The sequence below is a fragment of the Centruroides sculpturatus genome, unplaced genomic scaffold (assembly GCF_000671375.1).
Source record: "Centruroides sculpturatus isolate CEXI.00-Female unplaced genomic scaffold, Cexi_2.0 scaffold131, whole genome shotgun sequence".
Taxonomy (NCBI): Eukaryota; Metazoa; Arthropoda; class Arachnida; order Scorpiones; family Buthidae; genus Centruroides; species Centruroides sculpturatus.
In genome coordinates, this window is record NW_019384439.1 from 678270 (window position 1) to 695946 (window position 17677).

The 17677-nt window shown below is 28.8% G+C and overlaps 1 protein-coding gene across 1 annotated transcript in view; it reads right to left on the bottom strand.

The window, feature by feature from the left end:
- Nucleotides 1-1073: 1073 nt before the first annotated feature.
- LOC111620110 (DDB1- and CUL4-associated factor 5-like) overlaps nt 1074-17677 on the bottom strand; it is a 49840-nt gene continuing 33236 nt past the window's right edge. Inside the window, exons 4-10 of the mRNA XM_023361964.1 lie at nt 11886-12025; nt 11682-11811; nt 9794-10007; nt 9548-9611; nt 9351-9469; nt 4584-4772; nt 1074-2952 (exon numbers count right to left, since the gene is read on the bottom strand). Of these exons, the coding sequence (XP_023217732.1) occupies nt 1948-2952; nt 4584-4772; nt 9351-9469; nt 9548-9611; nt 9794-10007; nt 11682-11811; nt 11886-12025 (1861 nt within the window). The 3' untranslated portion in view covers nt 1074-1947. The remainder of the gene's footprint in view (nt 2953-4583; nt 4773-9350; nt 9470-9547; nt 9612-9793; nt 10008-11681; nt 11812-11885; nt 12026-17677) is intronic.

Below are 17677 nucleotides of genomic sequence, written 5' to 3' on the forward strand. Positions count from 1 at the left end.
TCTATTTTTAAACAATAAAACGAATTTAAAATGTCAATAATAATAATAATAATAATTGTGTAATTCTTAACAGAATTAATCTATACGTTAATCAGTGCGTTCTTACATCTCTGATTAATGTAAAACGTTATAAAAAGCTAGTTCCTTTTAACTAATTTATAAAAAAAAATTAAATTTTTAGTGTTAAAAAAGACATTTTAAATTTCAAAAAATATATTTTTATAAGAATAGATAATTGCCTTATAATTACAAAAGAGAAGAAAAATACAATTGTTAGTTTTTATTAATATAAAATTTGGTCAGGTTGTCAATTATTTCTATAGCTTAAAGAGATTTTTCACTCACACTGAATTTCGTTTAATAATGGATTCAAATATAGGATTTGGTAAAATTTGTTTAAAATAGTTGGAAAAATCTTTACATCAATGAAGATTGTACACCACATCAAAGTATAAAACTAGATAAGAATCAGTACATGACACAGTCAATAAATTTCATTACATTTACTTTAAGATTAGACTATTAACAAGGTTTTATAAATAAATTCTTCTTCCAAGAATGCATTTGTTTTTTTGGAAAATTTTAAAATATACAGTATATAATAAATTAATCTATCATTTAAAAAAAAACTGTAGCTATTGGAAAACTGATTACTGCGTAAACAAAATTATGCAAAGCAAAAAAAAATGTTTTTTATAGTTAAAATTAACACAAAGTTGTTATACTTCATTCTCTGTGAAGGAACTATTGTATTTCAATGAAATTTAAGAAAGTGGCCAAATTATTTTTTTAATTAAATAATTGGAGGCAAGTTTATTATGTAAATAATAAAAAATCATTCCAAAATGTAATACAAACTAAACAAAATAATAATAAAACATTTTTTTATTTTAAAACAAAAATCTTAAATTTAACCAAAAATCTAATTTACTAAAATTACTTTTTCAGATATCCAGTATAAAATGACATATGAATCAAGATCTTTGATAGAAATGTCTGCCTTAATTATAATTTATAAGCAATATAAGAAAATCCATCTGTCAGGAGATGCATAACAATTCAATTTGCGTGGATGTTCTTTACATTTATGGTAAACTTGTTGATAATGTCATTGATTATAACATTTACTCTGATCATAGTACTAAGAAATTTACCAAAATACAGTTTTTGATTATTGAAATTACTTTTTCAGTTAGTTAATATTTTTTTTACTAATACTTGTTTTACACAATTTGATTTTTAATAACTGTTTTAAGAATTTTTTAAATTCCATCTTTACAAAATTAATATTGCTTTTCTTTGTAATTTATAACACTGTTTTCAAACCACTAAATACCTTTGTTTCTACCATTAAAATATATTCTCACATATACACTTTGCATGCAAATTGCATCCTAACAGTTAAATATTTATGATATTTTTCTTTTTATTCTAAAAACAAATTTGAAAAAATAAGATTCTTTAACGACAATAAAACAAAAGCAAAACTGTTTTGTGAGTTGTATAAATTACTGGAATGTAATGAACATACAAAACACAATGAATATGTATTTAATCAGCTATTTTCATTCATGCACGAACAAGTGACTTAAAGGATATAATAGTTCATTAACATTAGAAAATAAATTGAAACTATATGATGCAATTATTAAGCAGACAAACATTTCAATCAAAAAGTTGATATAGATGCATATTTTATACTATTATTACTGTAAAAAGTTGTTATTTTATATAAATGAAGTAATTCATATCTTAAATACTAAATTTGAAAAATTGAAATAACTTATAAAACAAACAAAAAATGTATTATGGCCTGAATGTAACTCATTGAAATACATTGTAACAAATGAAAACTACTTCACTCAAAATATATACAATATGGTATAAATCTATGTACACTAACATATCACAAGCAAACATTCAATTTTTGATCAAATAAGAAGTCTTTTACTCATCCTGTAAGTCGGAATTGTCTCTAGAACGATAATTCCGTTTTGAATTTTTTGCACTTTTAAATTTTCGGAAGGTCCAAGTCGTTGGTTCTGTTGTTTCGTTCAAATTACTAACATTATCACCATTGTCTAATTTTTCTTCACCCATATTACAAGAAGGAGAAACAGTTTGTGAAGTATTTAAGGAAGTTGAAGATAAACATGTATTTGTAACAACAGTTTCTGCACCATTTACAATACCATTCACGTCTTCATTTTCCTCTGATATATGCTGCAGAACAACAGTTGAAGAACTTGCTACCTCTGTATTGTTTGTATGTTTAGCTTGTTTAGCTGGTTTTGATTTAGCTACATATCTTTTCTGATTTTCTGTATTGTCATCAGAATCCGAACTAGGTTCACTATAAAGTGATCTTCGTAATATTTTGGTTCGTTTCAGTTGCAAAGCTTTCCTTCTTTCTTTATTTTGCATATTGTTCTGACACTGAAGAACTGAATTTAATATTTTCCTTGCACTATTTAGACTACGAAGCTCATGATCTGAATCTAGAGATAAATTATTACTTGACGAATGTTCTGACAATTTTTTTCTTTTTAAACGCTTCTTTGTAAGTTTTAGAGTTGTTTTCACTACTCTAAGAAGCTGTTCGTGTCTTTTCTGAGCAATAAGTTCAGATATTCTATCTGAATTTGTCTCTTCTGAATCTTTATTTTCATCTTTCTTTTCTTCATTTTTATTTGCATTTTGCAGACTCTGCAAATTAGCTTCTACTCTACTAGTAAGAGCATAAATATAGGAACGTGTCTGAGGACTTAAGCTTCCACTGCTTTTTGGAGATTCTTGAATGGATTCATCTCCTGATGATGACGACGATGATGGAAATGTTGGCAAGGAAGAAACAGAGCCATCTGATTGTATTTCAAAACTTAAATTTGGCAAATCTGAATTAGTACTAGAATTATCAGAATCAGTAGTCCATCCTTCTATATCTCTTTGAACCTTTAAAAGAAAAAATAAGTTTTTTGAATTAAGAAATATATAATAAATTCTTTCAAAACAATACAAATATATTCCTAAACTTTAAATCTCCATTTTGAAAAACTGCATATGTTCATGTTAATTGAACAAAAAATTTTTTTACTGTAATGCAAAAGAAACGTTATTTGTTAAACAATTAGAAAGTATTATATAAGTTTACTGTTAAAATTATTACAAACAGGTGACTAAATGACCATAAATATAAAGACTATCCTTACTGAATGAAAATAATAACAACTGTTTGGCAAACAGTAGATGTATACTTTACTATTTACATGTAGACTAAAACTAGTAGACGTATACTCAAAAGTCATCAGAGGAAATTAATCTATAGCTTTAGATATTCTTTAATCTTACTTTAAATAAAATGAAGCTTTTGAATTGATAATAATTGGATATTACTGTTTCAAATATTTAATTTATTCAGAATATGATTAATCTAGTTTTAGATTTTCTTTAGTTTCTTCTGATAACTTTGCAATATTTTATATTTTAAATGTTCTTCGTTTGTGATAAAGTTTCTAAAATTTTAACTTGCAATCATTCATAGTCTAATAATATTTACTACCAGTATTATAAATTAATATTAATACTGTGAAAACCCAGGCTAGTTCCAATTATTTGATTAAAATTTATCAGATTTAATTTTTTAAATTTAGGAATTTATTTTGCTAAACTACAATGGAAAAGAACCGTCCAGAATATTCAGAATTTTTTCCCACAGACTGTACTTCCTCCATGAGTGACACAGCTTCTGAAAAACTATTTGTCAGGATAAGAGAAACAAAATTTGCAGATTTGAGCAACAAATAACTTCACTAAAAATGGGCATTGGAATGCCAGGGGAGGACCCCCAAATAAAAGAGTAAAGGACAGATGACGACACGCAGAATTTACCGATCAACCTAGTGAGTGTATTCTAGCCATGCTCCACCACCGATCCCTTCAACCACCTGCTGTTTGCCAGACCTTAGCTGCCTTTAACCACCATAAACATTCAATTGAACATCTACAAATGTGAGAGGTCTGAAACAGCAGTTACAACATCTGTGGGCAAATGATACAGAACAGCAAATGGTGCCTATGTGCCTTCATGCTTGATCATATCACCACACAAATCCAGGCAAGTGGTCCAGAAACTAAAAGTTACTTTAAATTATACTATTGCTCCATAGGAAATTGCCCTTTGCTACCACATTATAATTAATTATCATCATCATTATGTTTATACTAATAAAATTTCATCAATTCCAAAGCTGCTTTCTTGATGCATTAAAATTTTTTGCCAGAGTGTAATTTTCTAAAATAAATTAATAACTAAATTGGAAATAACAACATATATATGGCATTAGTAAATTAGAAATATTCAAACTACCTAGCTCATTGCACCAAGTAGAATTTATTAAAGTGATAATTATAAAATCCAATACTATTTTGTTTCCTGAATAAAATTAGCTTTTATAACAAACACTTTAACAGATTATGAAATACATTATTTACAAGATAAAATATTACACTTACTTAAATTCTTTTTCTGCTTATTAGCTATAACACATCTTAAATATTAGAATACAAAAATTTATATTATTTACCAATGAATCAAAAAATGCCATCATTCGAGGATCTTCCTGTATTGATTTATGGCTGTAATCATGAGTCATTAACTGTCCACTTTCCAAAACTAAACTAATATATTCTTCTGGACTATAAACTCTTCTCATACCATCTTTGACTCCATTTATGCAACCAGTACCTCCAGGTAATGGAAAGGTACTCCAAAGCTATAAAACAAAAAAATAATATATATTAAAATTGAAAATATATTCAAATTTTGTCTGCATAATAGCAGGATTGACATATATTATTTTTAGTTTAAATAATTATTTTCTTCTAATTAAATTTTTTTAACATGACATCACTCTTCAGTTTCCTCAATATTAAAAATAGCAAAACTAACTCTTTATTTATAGAAGTCACTTCTAAAAATAAATTTTTCATTTTCAGATCTAACTATTCAAACAGAATTCCTACAAATCCATTCAAAATCATTTGACTATAACTAGAATTTCATAATTTTAGAACTTTTAAAATACTTTTTAGCTTTATGCAAAATATAACATTACAATGCTTTTAAGCCTTTAAAAAAGTAAAAAAAAATTAATGTAAATAAAGTGCTTTGAAGGAGCATCCACATTCGGGTGGAGCTTATTTTCACAATTTGTAGATATGAACCTCCTACCCTCTATTTCTGTTCCAATATATATAGAAAACATTTATGCCAAAAATCTACTCCATTGCTGAATATTTACTGGTAGCTCATTGTCATTGAAGTTTTATAGGTTCTAAATAGTAAGGATGAGCATATGGCAATCACAAGCTTTAACCACAACGTATCCATTTTAGTACAACAGTTTGTAAAACTATAGTTGGTCATCTCAATAAATAAACAATTAAATTAATCACACATTAGTTATATGACATTCCCAAAGAATTAATTTCTGTCATGACTCATGACCTTTATTTTGGTGACATCATCAAGTCTTGCTGCAAATGTTTTTCCCTGTTTCTAGTTGAAGCTGACTCAGTGACTTATACTGCTTACATCAGCACCTATTGGCTATTTTATTTGGCTTGTATGGACAAGTTCAGGCACATCGTTGAAGGACTGCTGATATCATCAGATGCATAGACTATATAATCCAGAAACTGCTCAAGCAAATCACATAATACATTTTTGTTCATTTTGGCAAAGTTATTAAATAATAAATATGGTGACAGCAGCAACTACATCTAAAACTGAAGTGTACCTCTTTGGTTCAACATAATTGAATTAACTGGCAACAAGTTGCTATCCTTATGTCAGGCTCTTGGTTTGTTTTTACATCACCATCTTCAACTGAAACAAACTATCAGTCAGTCATCAGCTGTTTGGCTGAGACTCCACTAGCGTAAAAAACTTTTAATCACGTGACCATGATATTTTACACTGAGCAGGTCATAAAACCAGAATAAAAGCAAGTTGAGCAGTGTTCAACTTTATGCAAATACGGCTGTAAAACGGTACCTTCAACCAATCAGAAGTCAGTGGAACTGTGTCATCATGACATTGTGTGAAAATTGCAGGAAATAAGCTTTTATGTACGTTCTATCATGACTACTTCAAAAAGACCTCACCTTGAATAGATTTTAAAAATTATTGAAAATATTCAAAAATATACATGTTTATATGGCAAGAGACATCCTGACTATAAGAACGAATGCCTAGAACATTTTATGAACTCTGACAATTATGAACAATCAAGCTACGATGCTTTTGTTTCCACCAATTCATGTGCGAAGAAGTATTTACTTTTGACACTTGGGTCAGCACTGTCGCTGCAAAAACTTTCCTAGCCAGACCTCCATTGCAATCCAGACACAAATGCAAATAGGTCACATGATTAAGTTTTTATGGCAAAGGTTTTTACACCCATTTTTACGCTAGTGGAGTCTTGGCCTTACAGTCAAAAAGCTGACAATATTTTACAAAATGGCAAGGATCCCAATGGTGGATTCAAGAAACTGCATAACTAAACTAGAACGAACATTTGAAGAATGGCATTTGCTAAAGAAAAACAAGGGGTGACAATCTGTAACACAGCATACAAATGAGGCTGAATTTGTTAGTAAACTAGATGAACTTTTTCATATTTCTCATCTTAGAGCAGTTGAAATGATAAAAATTCAAGAGGATCACGAGTTCTTGTTAGCTCAGTGTGCTAACAAGAACTTGTGATCAATGGTAGGTGTGGATGCAAAATTAACTGTGAAGAAGAAATGATCAGCACAAAGACAAGAACAGATGCTTAACAGAAAATGTAGAATGGAAAACTTGATGAGAAGTGGTGGTGAAGAAATAGCAGACCTAATATCCTCAAGCAGCAGCACAGATACTGAAGAAGATGCAAGCTGTAAAGGAGACAGAGTAACTAGTGAGGGAGCAGTTGGAGACAGATTATCCAGACAGCAAGAAAGAGACACACACTGCCTCTACCAAAATAAACTGATAAAGTTACATTGAACATAGTACTGAAAATTTCAAATTTTGTGAATTGTGATGTTTAAAAATTTTTTTGTTGCATTTTGGTTTGTAATCCGTCAAGTTTTTGAATATTGTAGTCTACATGACTATTTAATTTGTCTGTAATTGTCCAAAAAAAGTGAAACAAGTCTGGTTTACCAAAACAGGTCATGTATGTTTTCATCTATACTATTATTATAAAGAAGTAATGTTTGTAAGTAAGTTTGGATGTAGCGGATAATCTCCGAAACTACTCATCCAATTTCAAAAATTCTTTCACCAATATTTAGAATGGAACTTCAGGGTGGACATAGGCTGTATATTATTCCGTTAAACATTCATATAAATTAAAAGATATAATCTAGGTTAAGGCTTTTATGTCCAACAGATGGTGCTACGAGTACGACGCCCTAAGTTTTTTTCTGTGAGGCATTACACTTTTCTGTGAAAATGAACTAAAGCGGATCATCTATCTATCTATATAAATAAAAATGTAATGTTCGTTTGTTTCTACAGATTCCTTTGACACAATGCTGCATTCGAATACGCACGTGTTTTTATGTAATATACATGTCAAAATTCCCCCCACTAAAGGGAGATGGTTAGGATTAAGGCTTACTGTAAAAACTCTGCTTCTATTTATACTATTTTAGATGCGGTTTTTTGCGTTTTTGATTGCGTTTTAATAGGGTACGTCAGCAGAATGTACACTAAGAAGGGATTTTTCGATATTCCCCCTGCGGGGGAGAGGGACAAGATTAAGGCTTACCGTGAAGAACTTGGCTTCTATTATACTATTTTAGATGTGGGTTTTTGCGTTTTTGATTGCGTTTTAATAGGGTACGTCAAGAGAATGTACATTAAGAAGAAATTTTTCGAAAAATTTCCCCCCCACGGGGGAAGTGTTATATATTTATAATAGATATAATTTTGAGCCACAACAACGCGTGGCGGGGTCTGCTGGTTTGTCATAAATCGCTCTTTTTATAAACTTTGTGGTCATTGAGCTACCTCTAAACATTAATATATCAAGTTCAAATTTCTTCTGTAGTAATTTGAGACCAGTTGGAATAGTTCTGGAGAGTAAGACCACTAAAAAGTAAGCAATTTATTTTTTCCCTATTTTAAGCACTACCCTAATCCACATCCATAGATTTGATATGGAACCTTCTGTTCACTTGTTAAACAGCCTGGATCTGAAGATTATTAACGTTTTTGAGAAAAATTAAAGTACAGTAAGACCCCGCTTAATGCGGGGGGTGTGTTCCTAGATGACAAAGACTAAAACAAAACAGTGTCAAACAAGGTCATTTCAACAGAGTAAATAGGAAAAGGGAAACACGCGAAAAAAATGAACAAATTTTAGGTTATTTTTATATTAATTTGCATAATAATATATGTTAAATAACACAAGCACTTGCACACAGAAATATAAAGTTCATTTTTGTGATGAAGGTCCTGGCTCTTCTGAAATTCTTGTTTTTTTGTGATAAAGTTGTGTAGTTTCATTTGTCACTTTTTTTCTTTTCCTTAAGCAAATGTCAGTATCAGGAGATTGCATCCAAAACACCTCATCTTGCTTTTACACTCCTTTCATAATCTGGATCATTCACTACAATTATATCAACAATTTCGATTATTGTTACCAAACTTTTACTAAGGAAATCTGTAGAGAAATGCTTTGTGTTCTTCATTTTCAGAATCACTATTTTCCAATTCTGCATGTATTCCTTATTCTTCCAGTTCTTGAAGGTTGTCATTGGTAAGGCTCTCACCAGAAACCTGTAGTAATTCCTCAATATCCTGCTCGTCTACATCTCCTAGTATCTCCTGCTGTATTGATTAAGTTGACCAAGTTGTCAACCTAATGATATAGCAACAGGCTCTTCTTGTTGAGAATTCTTGGATACCTTCAGCCATAACTTCTTCCACACTTCATTCATGCATTTATCAGTTAATTCTTGCCAAACCAAGTTGATATTGCCTATGGCATCCATAATGCTATAATTTTTTTCCAAAATTCATAATTATGTATTATAATAGTTTATATTTGTTGCCAAAATTATTCAACATGAATAAAGTAAATAAATAAAAATGAATGGAAAGATTAAATAATTAAAATTCATAATTCCATAACAGTGAGAGATTTTTCTTCGTGTTCTTAACATAACTGAATAATATTTTCCTCTTTTCAGCAGGCAACTAACAACAAACTCATAACTGGCATGAACTGGGGGAATCCGACTGTCTAAAAATTAATACAGTTTTTTAATTTTTACAAAATAATAATAGATCATACCTTGACTACTTTTTCTACACCAGACGAAGCAAAAATTGTATTTGCTTGATTATATCTTACTTGATTCACAATTGATCTATGACCTTTCAATACTAAGTGTGCTTCATTTACCCATATACCTGAAAATTAAATTTAAAAAGAATTTTTAAAATTTGTTTTATTTTATTTCATTTTTAGTTTTTACTAAATAGTATTACCTTTATTTTCTACTGGTATTTTCCACATGTACAATTTAAAATCATCTGAACCAGACATTACATACTGCATAAACAAAAATATATTTATTAAATTATCATTTGAAATATTTAATTTACTAAAATAAGAATAATATAAATGACAATAATACAAAATTTATAAATTATACGTAATAATTTCTGAATATTTACAGAATTCATTCTGAAAATAAATAATTACTACTAAATTTATTGAATATGTTAATTAACCTGATCTGAATCACCAGCAAAGCAGCAACTTTTCATCGTACATGAATTATAATAACCAGGATGATCAAACTCTGCAACAGGATATGGTGAAGAAATGTTGTATAAAACTGGAGGAAGTCTCCTTCTTAAAGCTAGAAGACTGGTGCCACTTAAATTGAAACGAACGCTCATTGAACTTTGGGTCGATAAACAGCCACCATATCGCAACACACAACTGTAAGTTAAAGTTCATTTAAATATAAGTTTTCTTAGAGTAGAAACTTATATTATTAAATACATATCAACTATTCTATTATACTAATTTGCATATTGTATATATGTATAAATATTAATTTAAAAATTTATGAACGTATCTAATTTAATTATACCATAAATCATTGAAACAAAATTATATCATTGTACTGACAGTTTACTTAAAAAAAAAGATCAGATTTTCACCATTGTTTTCAATGATATTTTCTTCAATAATTCAAAAAATTTATTTTTGATTGTTACATAAATTAAAATTATAAAAGTTAACTGTAAGCAACACAATAAAATTCCTTAGAATAAAATATATTTAAATTATAGATTATCATCTGATTAAAAACCAATTCTATTAATTCAAATTAGCAAGTATGTTATTTAATTTATTAGTTAATAAAAACTTAATTTTTAATTTCAATTCTTGTAATCAAATTAACAAATAACCTGATGTATGAGGCATATCCAAAAAGTAGTTTTTAATAGTTTATCAGAACTTAATGATGTTTCAAAACTAATGATTTATTGCCACAGTATGTATGTACAAGCTCCTTACACTACTTTTCAATAGTTTCCACCATTGTTCTGTGACTTGTAATGGAGTTTTTGTATCCCAGCATCCTAGAGTGATGCTGCTTGTAATGCACACCATGTGTTCACAGTTTCTTTGACATCGTTATCATGCCACTAAGGAACTTTTTCATAAGCAAGAACAATGGAAATGCTTGGCATTAGGTTGGGGCTGCAGAGGAAACTAGCCATTAAGGAATCATGTGCAACACCCCTCTCTTATCACTTGTAACAATACAACTCAGCAATTCATCACTCTGCTCATTTTTTTTGTGTCAGAAAAGTCAATGCACTGCCAGCCCATTTCATTTTGTGATTTTTCGATAAGCATCTTTGACACCCACCACAAACACAACTTTCAAAGACCCAGGCACAATTTCATGAAGAAGCGAGCACAAAATTTGTGAAAAATGCAAGAAGTGACAAAATGGTGAATCATCTGTCCTTACAAACCTTTGCTTCCACCATATGCACCAAATTTTCATTAGCCACAGAATGTTGACTGCTTCATCGATAGTCATGCATATTTTCACATTCTTCATTAAAATATCTCATTCATTTATGTACCACTAAATCACTCATGCTTGTTCTCCATACATCTCACACAGTTGACTATGCATGCATGCTGGTTTTCACATCTTGCATGCAAGAAACAGATAACAGATCACATTTTACAGGTGGACGTGGACAACTCAATTTTCTTGAAGAATTTAACTACACAAAATGAAGAGTCAACATGATCCAATTGTAAGTAAATACCATCTGCTGAATGCCAATGGACATAAGAACTTAGCATATGTGCAACAATCATGACTACAGTGCAGCAGCACTATTTACAAACAGAACTTACTTTCTGAATATGCCTCTTACCTATATTTTTATCTATATACAATTACTATTTTTAGAAATTAAAGTTTTTGAACAACAACTTTTTATTATTAAAATTAAAAACAACTAAATGCTTTAAAATGTATAAAATTATTATTTTAGATATAAATTCCTTATTAAATTTTAACTATCCATTAGACTTTTAATATATCTATGTAGAAAGAAAGGCATTTATTTTAACTGATACCTATTTGGTTTTCTAACATCCCATAAACCAACGCCTTCTTTTGAATTTGCAGTTGCAATTAATCGTGGTTCTACAGGATTATACATGACAGCATGAAAAGCTGAATTGTAATTTGCAAGCACAAAAGGATCTGAAAAAATAAATTGATTTCATCAAAAAGTGTAAATTTATGAAAATCTTTAAATATATATTTATGTAATGTACCTGAAGTACCATGTTCTCGAATGTCACATATCAAAATTCGTCCATCATCACAAGCACTTGCAAAAACATTATCATTCATTGGATCAACAGATAATCCATAAACAGCTTCTTCATGTAAGAAGACATCTAAAGTTTTTCTTCTAAATTTAAAAAAATATTTCCATTCATTCATTACAAATATTTTAATGATTAATATAAAATTTGTTATTAATCAATGTTTTATATATCTGCTGTATTTTATTACATACATACACACACACATGGGAAACTTAAATCATCAAAATAAAACAACAAAACAGTTTCTTCATGATTATGATATGATTCGTTTTGTAACTTTTACTTTAAATATTTACATTTTTATATAAATTTCATAACATTTTCTAAAATTGTATTTAAGTTTTCACCAAATTATTTATTCATACTAGTACAGTTTTTGTTTACTTGAGTGATAACATTTTATTGCCAAAAATATGCAAAATTTAATTACATATTAGAATAAATGTAACATAATTTTCAATTTTCAGTCACAAATTATTATTTTTTCCATTGATATATGTAAATAAAAGTAATTGTTATAAAATTCTAAAATCAAATACAGTATAAGAACAATTTTGTTATACAGTAGACTATATTGATTGTAATCACAAATAAGGTTATCAGTTGGTTAGTGTTATCAAAGTTAGCATATCCCAAAATCATAAATTTAAAATGCATTACTTAACTATAATCAGATTATCATTACAATGTCATCCATCACCTTAGTAAGTTACTAGGCTTTTTTACATACACACTGTTATAATCCTCAACATATGCTGATACCGTGCAATTTTTATCAATGTTAACCAGTGCTTTAAATGGTAATTGTTCTGTTTATTTGCTTTGCAATATAATAGTTTAAACTGCCAACATTACACTAGCTGTTGTTGAAGTTAGTAGCAGACAAACATTTAATGAACAAAAATTATATATTAATTATTAAAATAATAATTAATGTATAACTTGAATATTTATTAATTTATTGTTTTAACATGTCATTTTAATGTTACAATTAAAAAAATATAATTCTCTCTAATTATTCTTATTTACTCCAGTTTATGTTATCACCAGTTTAGGTAAGTCCCAAAGTGATTACAATAAGCAGAGTCTAGTGTATTTTGAATTAGACTACGCACTAAATTTGATTTTGTTGCAGTCAATCTAAGTTTTGTCTGTTAGCCACATATTATTGTACATTCACAAATATTTAACATTATAATTACAAAACACAAAATTAGTTCTATTAAATTTCAGACTTGTAATATTAATTTTTCAAATTAGTATTAATTTTAATACTAATTTAACATTAAATTAAAACTTTCAAAATTTCTCAATATGAATAACTCATTTATGGTCTTTAAATTGAAAAATGTATTAGGGTAAAAAATTAATTTACAGATTATCATCGTTATTTTCACTTGTAAAAATGAATTTAAATATTTTTATAATAAAAAATAATAAAATTAACAATATCTTTGTTTGATTAAGATAGCACAACAATCAAAATATTTAATGTTTCATATTCTGATGTTTGATATTATTGATACATATACAAATAACTTTAAATATGAATTGAAAGTTTTAAAAACAGATGTATACAGATTGCTGACATAGCAACATTAATAATTTCTCAAATATAACAATATTCTTTGCTTCTGAATCAATAACAAATTCTTTAAACAGATAGTGATATGTCCAAGGCAGCAAAGGTACTATCCTGCTACTCTAGGGGACTCTAAATCAAATCTGAGCAGTGAACCTCTGGGAATTTTTCAAGGGTATATATTGAGCCTGTCCTTCACTGAATGGCTGCCTCAGTGTAGGGCTGGCCTTACCCATGGACATTAAGTCTTTCTTTTTAGTGTCCTTAGGATAGAAAGAGTGAAAAAATTCTTTGAGAAGAATTTTATTTTTAAAAATAGTATAGGCTATATGACTTTACTGTTTTTAAAATTTAAATTTTTATTATTAATAAAATATTAAAAATTTATTTTAACTTGTGGTTTAGCTTTTTATAATCGGTAAATAGCATAAAAATTTTAACTCTAATTTATTTTATGATTGTCAGATATGACACATTTATATTAACCAGTGATCACATGCAGTTTGTTTATTTTTTTTAGGATTGCATGCATAAGAATGCTTTTCTGCCAATTTTTCACATTTAATTACATTGCATGTAAATACCATTCCTCAAGTTTGACAATTCTGAAAAATTCTGTATTGTGTCTTCTCTGCACATGCAAAATTTTATCATAGTTTGTTTAGTTTACAAGAGACTGTTTTGTTTATAGAACAATGTCCTTGACCAAGTTCCTGTAGGGAGCCCTTAAACTTTCCAACAGCACAGGCTTATGTGAAAAAATTCAGTTGAAAATAAATGATGAAACGACAAATATTTCTCAGCAAGACCAGAAAACAATTTTTCTGTATTTTTTGGGCATGAAATAAAACTGCAAAAACATTTAAATTGTTGAAGATCATATCACCCCAGACTGTCTTACAGAGATAAGTATTCAAGGTTATAGTGAATTGCAAACTGCACAAGTAATTATGTCATACAAAGCTGACAAACATCCATAATGTCATGCTAGTCTCTTGCAGCAATCATGAGAGACCTCCAAGATATCATTTTTGATGATATTAAGACACCAAAAATGACATTCAGTGTGGAAATTAGTGTTATGCGTATGATCATGTGACTAAGGAAAAACTATGTGGTCTCATGCCAAAAGGTTGCAATTTTCTGCAACTATTTTTTACAAGCCTATGATAAGCAGAAAAATTTTTTCAATTAAAATTTTTACACACTCAGTTAACATGTAGCTTGAGGATATCAAAGAAGCACAGCTAAGTAACTAAATTTTGTAAAAAATGCCCATGAAAAAACTAGTAGACAGAAAATTGCTGCTGTCTTAATGCACGAGCACCCAGGTGCCCAATTAATTTATGCACAACTAGAATTTAACACTAATTTTCCAATCACCCAGCAGTTGTGTAGACAGTCCAGTGCATGCTTTACCAGGGGTTTATAATGCTATTAAGACAGCCCTGACTAAAGCATGTGATCACAGGTTAATTATAAAAATAAAATTAGGGAGATGAGAGATTTTTCAGTCTACAGATATATTAATTATTGCTTAACTGCAAAATTTGTGCAATAAAAACTAATTGGAAAAAATATCCTATATTTATTATTATTTATTAAATTATATATAAATTNATAGACAAGTTCTATGCGTGATAAAATTGTCTTAATAGAAATTTTCTAACTTAATTGGTCATTTTTATATTAAGAAACTCATCAAATAATTCTGTAAATAAATAAATGTTCAGTGTAATAAATTATTAAATTGGATTAAGTTAGATTAATATTATGTAATATTATTCCAAAAGAACAAATAAATGAAGAAACAGAATGGAAACGAAATTGATTTCATAAAAAATGCAAAAAAAAAAATTATTGTAATCAAAGGAAAAAAATAATTATCACGAGAAAAGATGAAAACAATGAAATGATATCTTTACTGTAGCAAGTGTCTTTATATGTTTTGTACCGGGGCTGTGGAGTTGCATAAAATTCTACCGACTCCAACTCTGACTTTTCCTTACCATCCAACTCTGACTCCGACCAAGGGAGGACTTGTTACTGAAAGAGATCCGGAAATTCATCAAGTGACCTCAGAATAAAAGATTCAATAAATAGAGTTCTAATAAAAACAGAGCGTAGAAACTTTTTATTCCAATGCTAAAAGACTCCTCCAAGTTATATATAAATATTTATTCGTTAATTTTTACTTTTCCAGCTGTTATGTATAACAGAAGGAAAGTGTAGCACTCGGTCAAAAGATGACCCTTTCCAAATTTTTACATTTTTGGACTCAGGACACCTTGAAATTTCGAGATATGCAAAAGATTCGAGGTTTTTTCTATATGTGTGGATGTTAGACTGTTTGGGGGGGGGCATAATTTTGTTCACCCTGTTTAAAGCCTAATAATTTCTGTGGTCAAAGTAGTCAGAATCAGAGTCAGATGAGGACACAGGAGTTAGTTATTAAGCGTCAAAGTGGTTGAACTAAATCATGTCCCCATATACATTATAACATCTTATGGTGAGAACATCTTAACAGGTTTTACTGTACTATTATAAAATGACAAAAAAAGTTTACTTTGAGGGTAGAGACAAGTTTTATTTTATTTTAAATTTTGAACGCTAATAACGAGTAAAATATTCATTAAGAGATATGACACATGACCCCTTTTATGTCTTCACCCTGTCGACTTTTAATTAAGAACCAAAATTTAACAGTATTAATGCCCCTTTATACGCGAGCTACAGTGCCACATTTCGTTTCTTAAACTTTACCCATTCTGAGATATTGTTTAATATCTCAGAACAGAAAATAAAGAAATTAAACAAATTAGATGTCAACACACATAAGCACGGGAATTTTTCCCCTATTATTGACTTTTTTGAGGGGTTCAGGAGGTCTCCAAACGTGTAGATTTGCAAAAAAAAAGAAAAAAACCTGGAGGGTCAAATTTGACACGATTCCAATACTTTTCCGTTTTATATACAAAACAAGTTGGGAAGTAAAAAGGAGTCAGAGTCGGCAGATCTTTTGACGACTCCAACTCCGGCTAAAACACCAAAACTCACACTCCAAAGCCCTGTATTGTACAGTACATTTACTTAGAAATTCATAATCTGAAATTTTTAAATCGTAGCCAAATTGTAGCAAATTAAATTGTATGGTAATAAATAACATGTTTGAAATGCATACATTCTGTGAAATAAAGAAACAGACTTTCATATTAGTCTTATGCATTGTTGGTTTACAGAACAATTATACTTCTACTAATTGAAATAAGTAATAGTTCTTCACTCTAATTTCTTTGACAATTAAAAATCTCCCATGTTATATTACAAAATACCTTTATATTCTGTATGAAAAAGTTTAACCATTATCTTACGATATGAATAACATATATTAAAAATTTAAAAAGCTATTAATGTTTAGAGTAGGACGTAAAATACTCTAAAAGAATAAAATATTTTATAATAATTTTTTATTTCAAACTTTCTCTTTTTCTGAAACAGTTAAATAAATACTTACATAATTAAAATACTAGGATTGCATTGTTTTCAATATCTGTAAATTGAGTTGAGTGAGATTTAGAGTTTATTTAGTGTGTTTCAAAATAAAAGCAATGATATCTTATTTAGTGGCCAATTTTGGAAACATCATCCTTTTCAATCTATGTTTCAGTATATTTTAATTCAATTTGTACATAATAGTTTTTTTAGCTTGTTCACTGCTGCCTACCAGTGAATTTTACAAATATACAAATGAATATAGAACTGTTAAACTTGAGTTACCTCCCAGTATTGTGGAGTCAGTCACTGGAGTTGGTAAAATTCTTTTGATTCTAAATACTCTGACCTCAAATTTCACTGTTGATAAAATAAGAAGTACAGAAAATATCTTTTAATTAATATCTAAAGAAATTCTCAGAAAATGGACACTTGCATAAATTTATATATCAAAATAATATTCATCTATACAGGCATTTCATATCAACATTTTATGCTTATTGCAGCAATGTGCTCTCCACTTTCAGAAAGTAGCTTTTATTAATTTAAATGAATATATTCACAGTGCCTACAGAACCATAACCTGTATATAATGAATACTAGGCTTGGTATGTTTTTGTTATTACCCATCCAAAAATTACAAAACATTGCACAATACTCA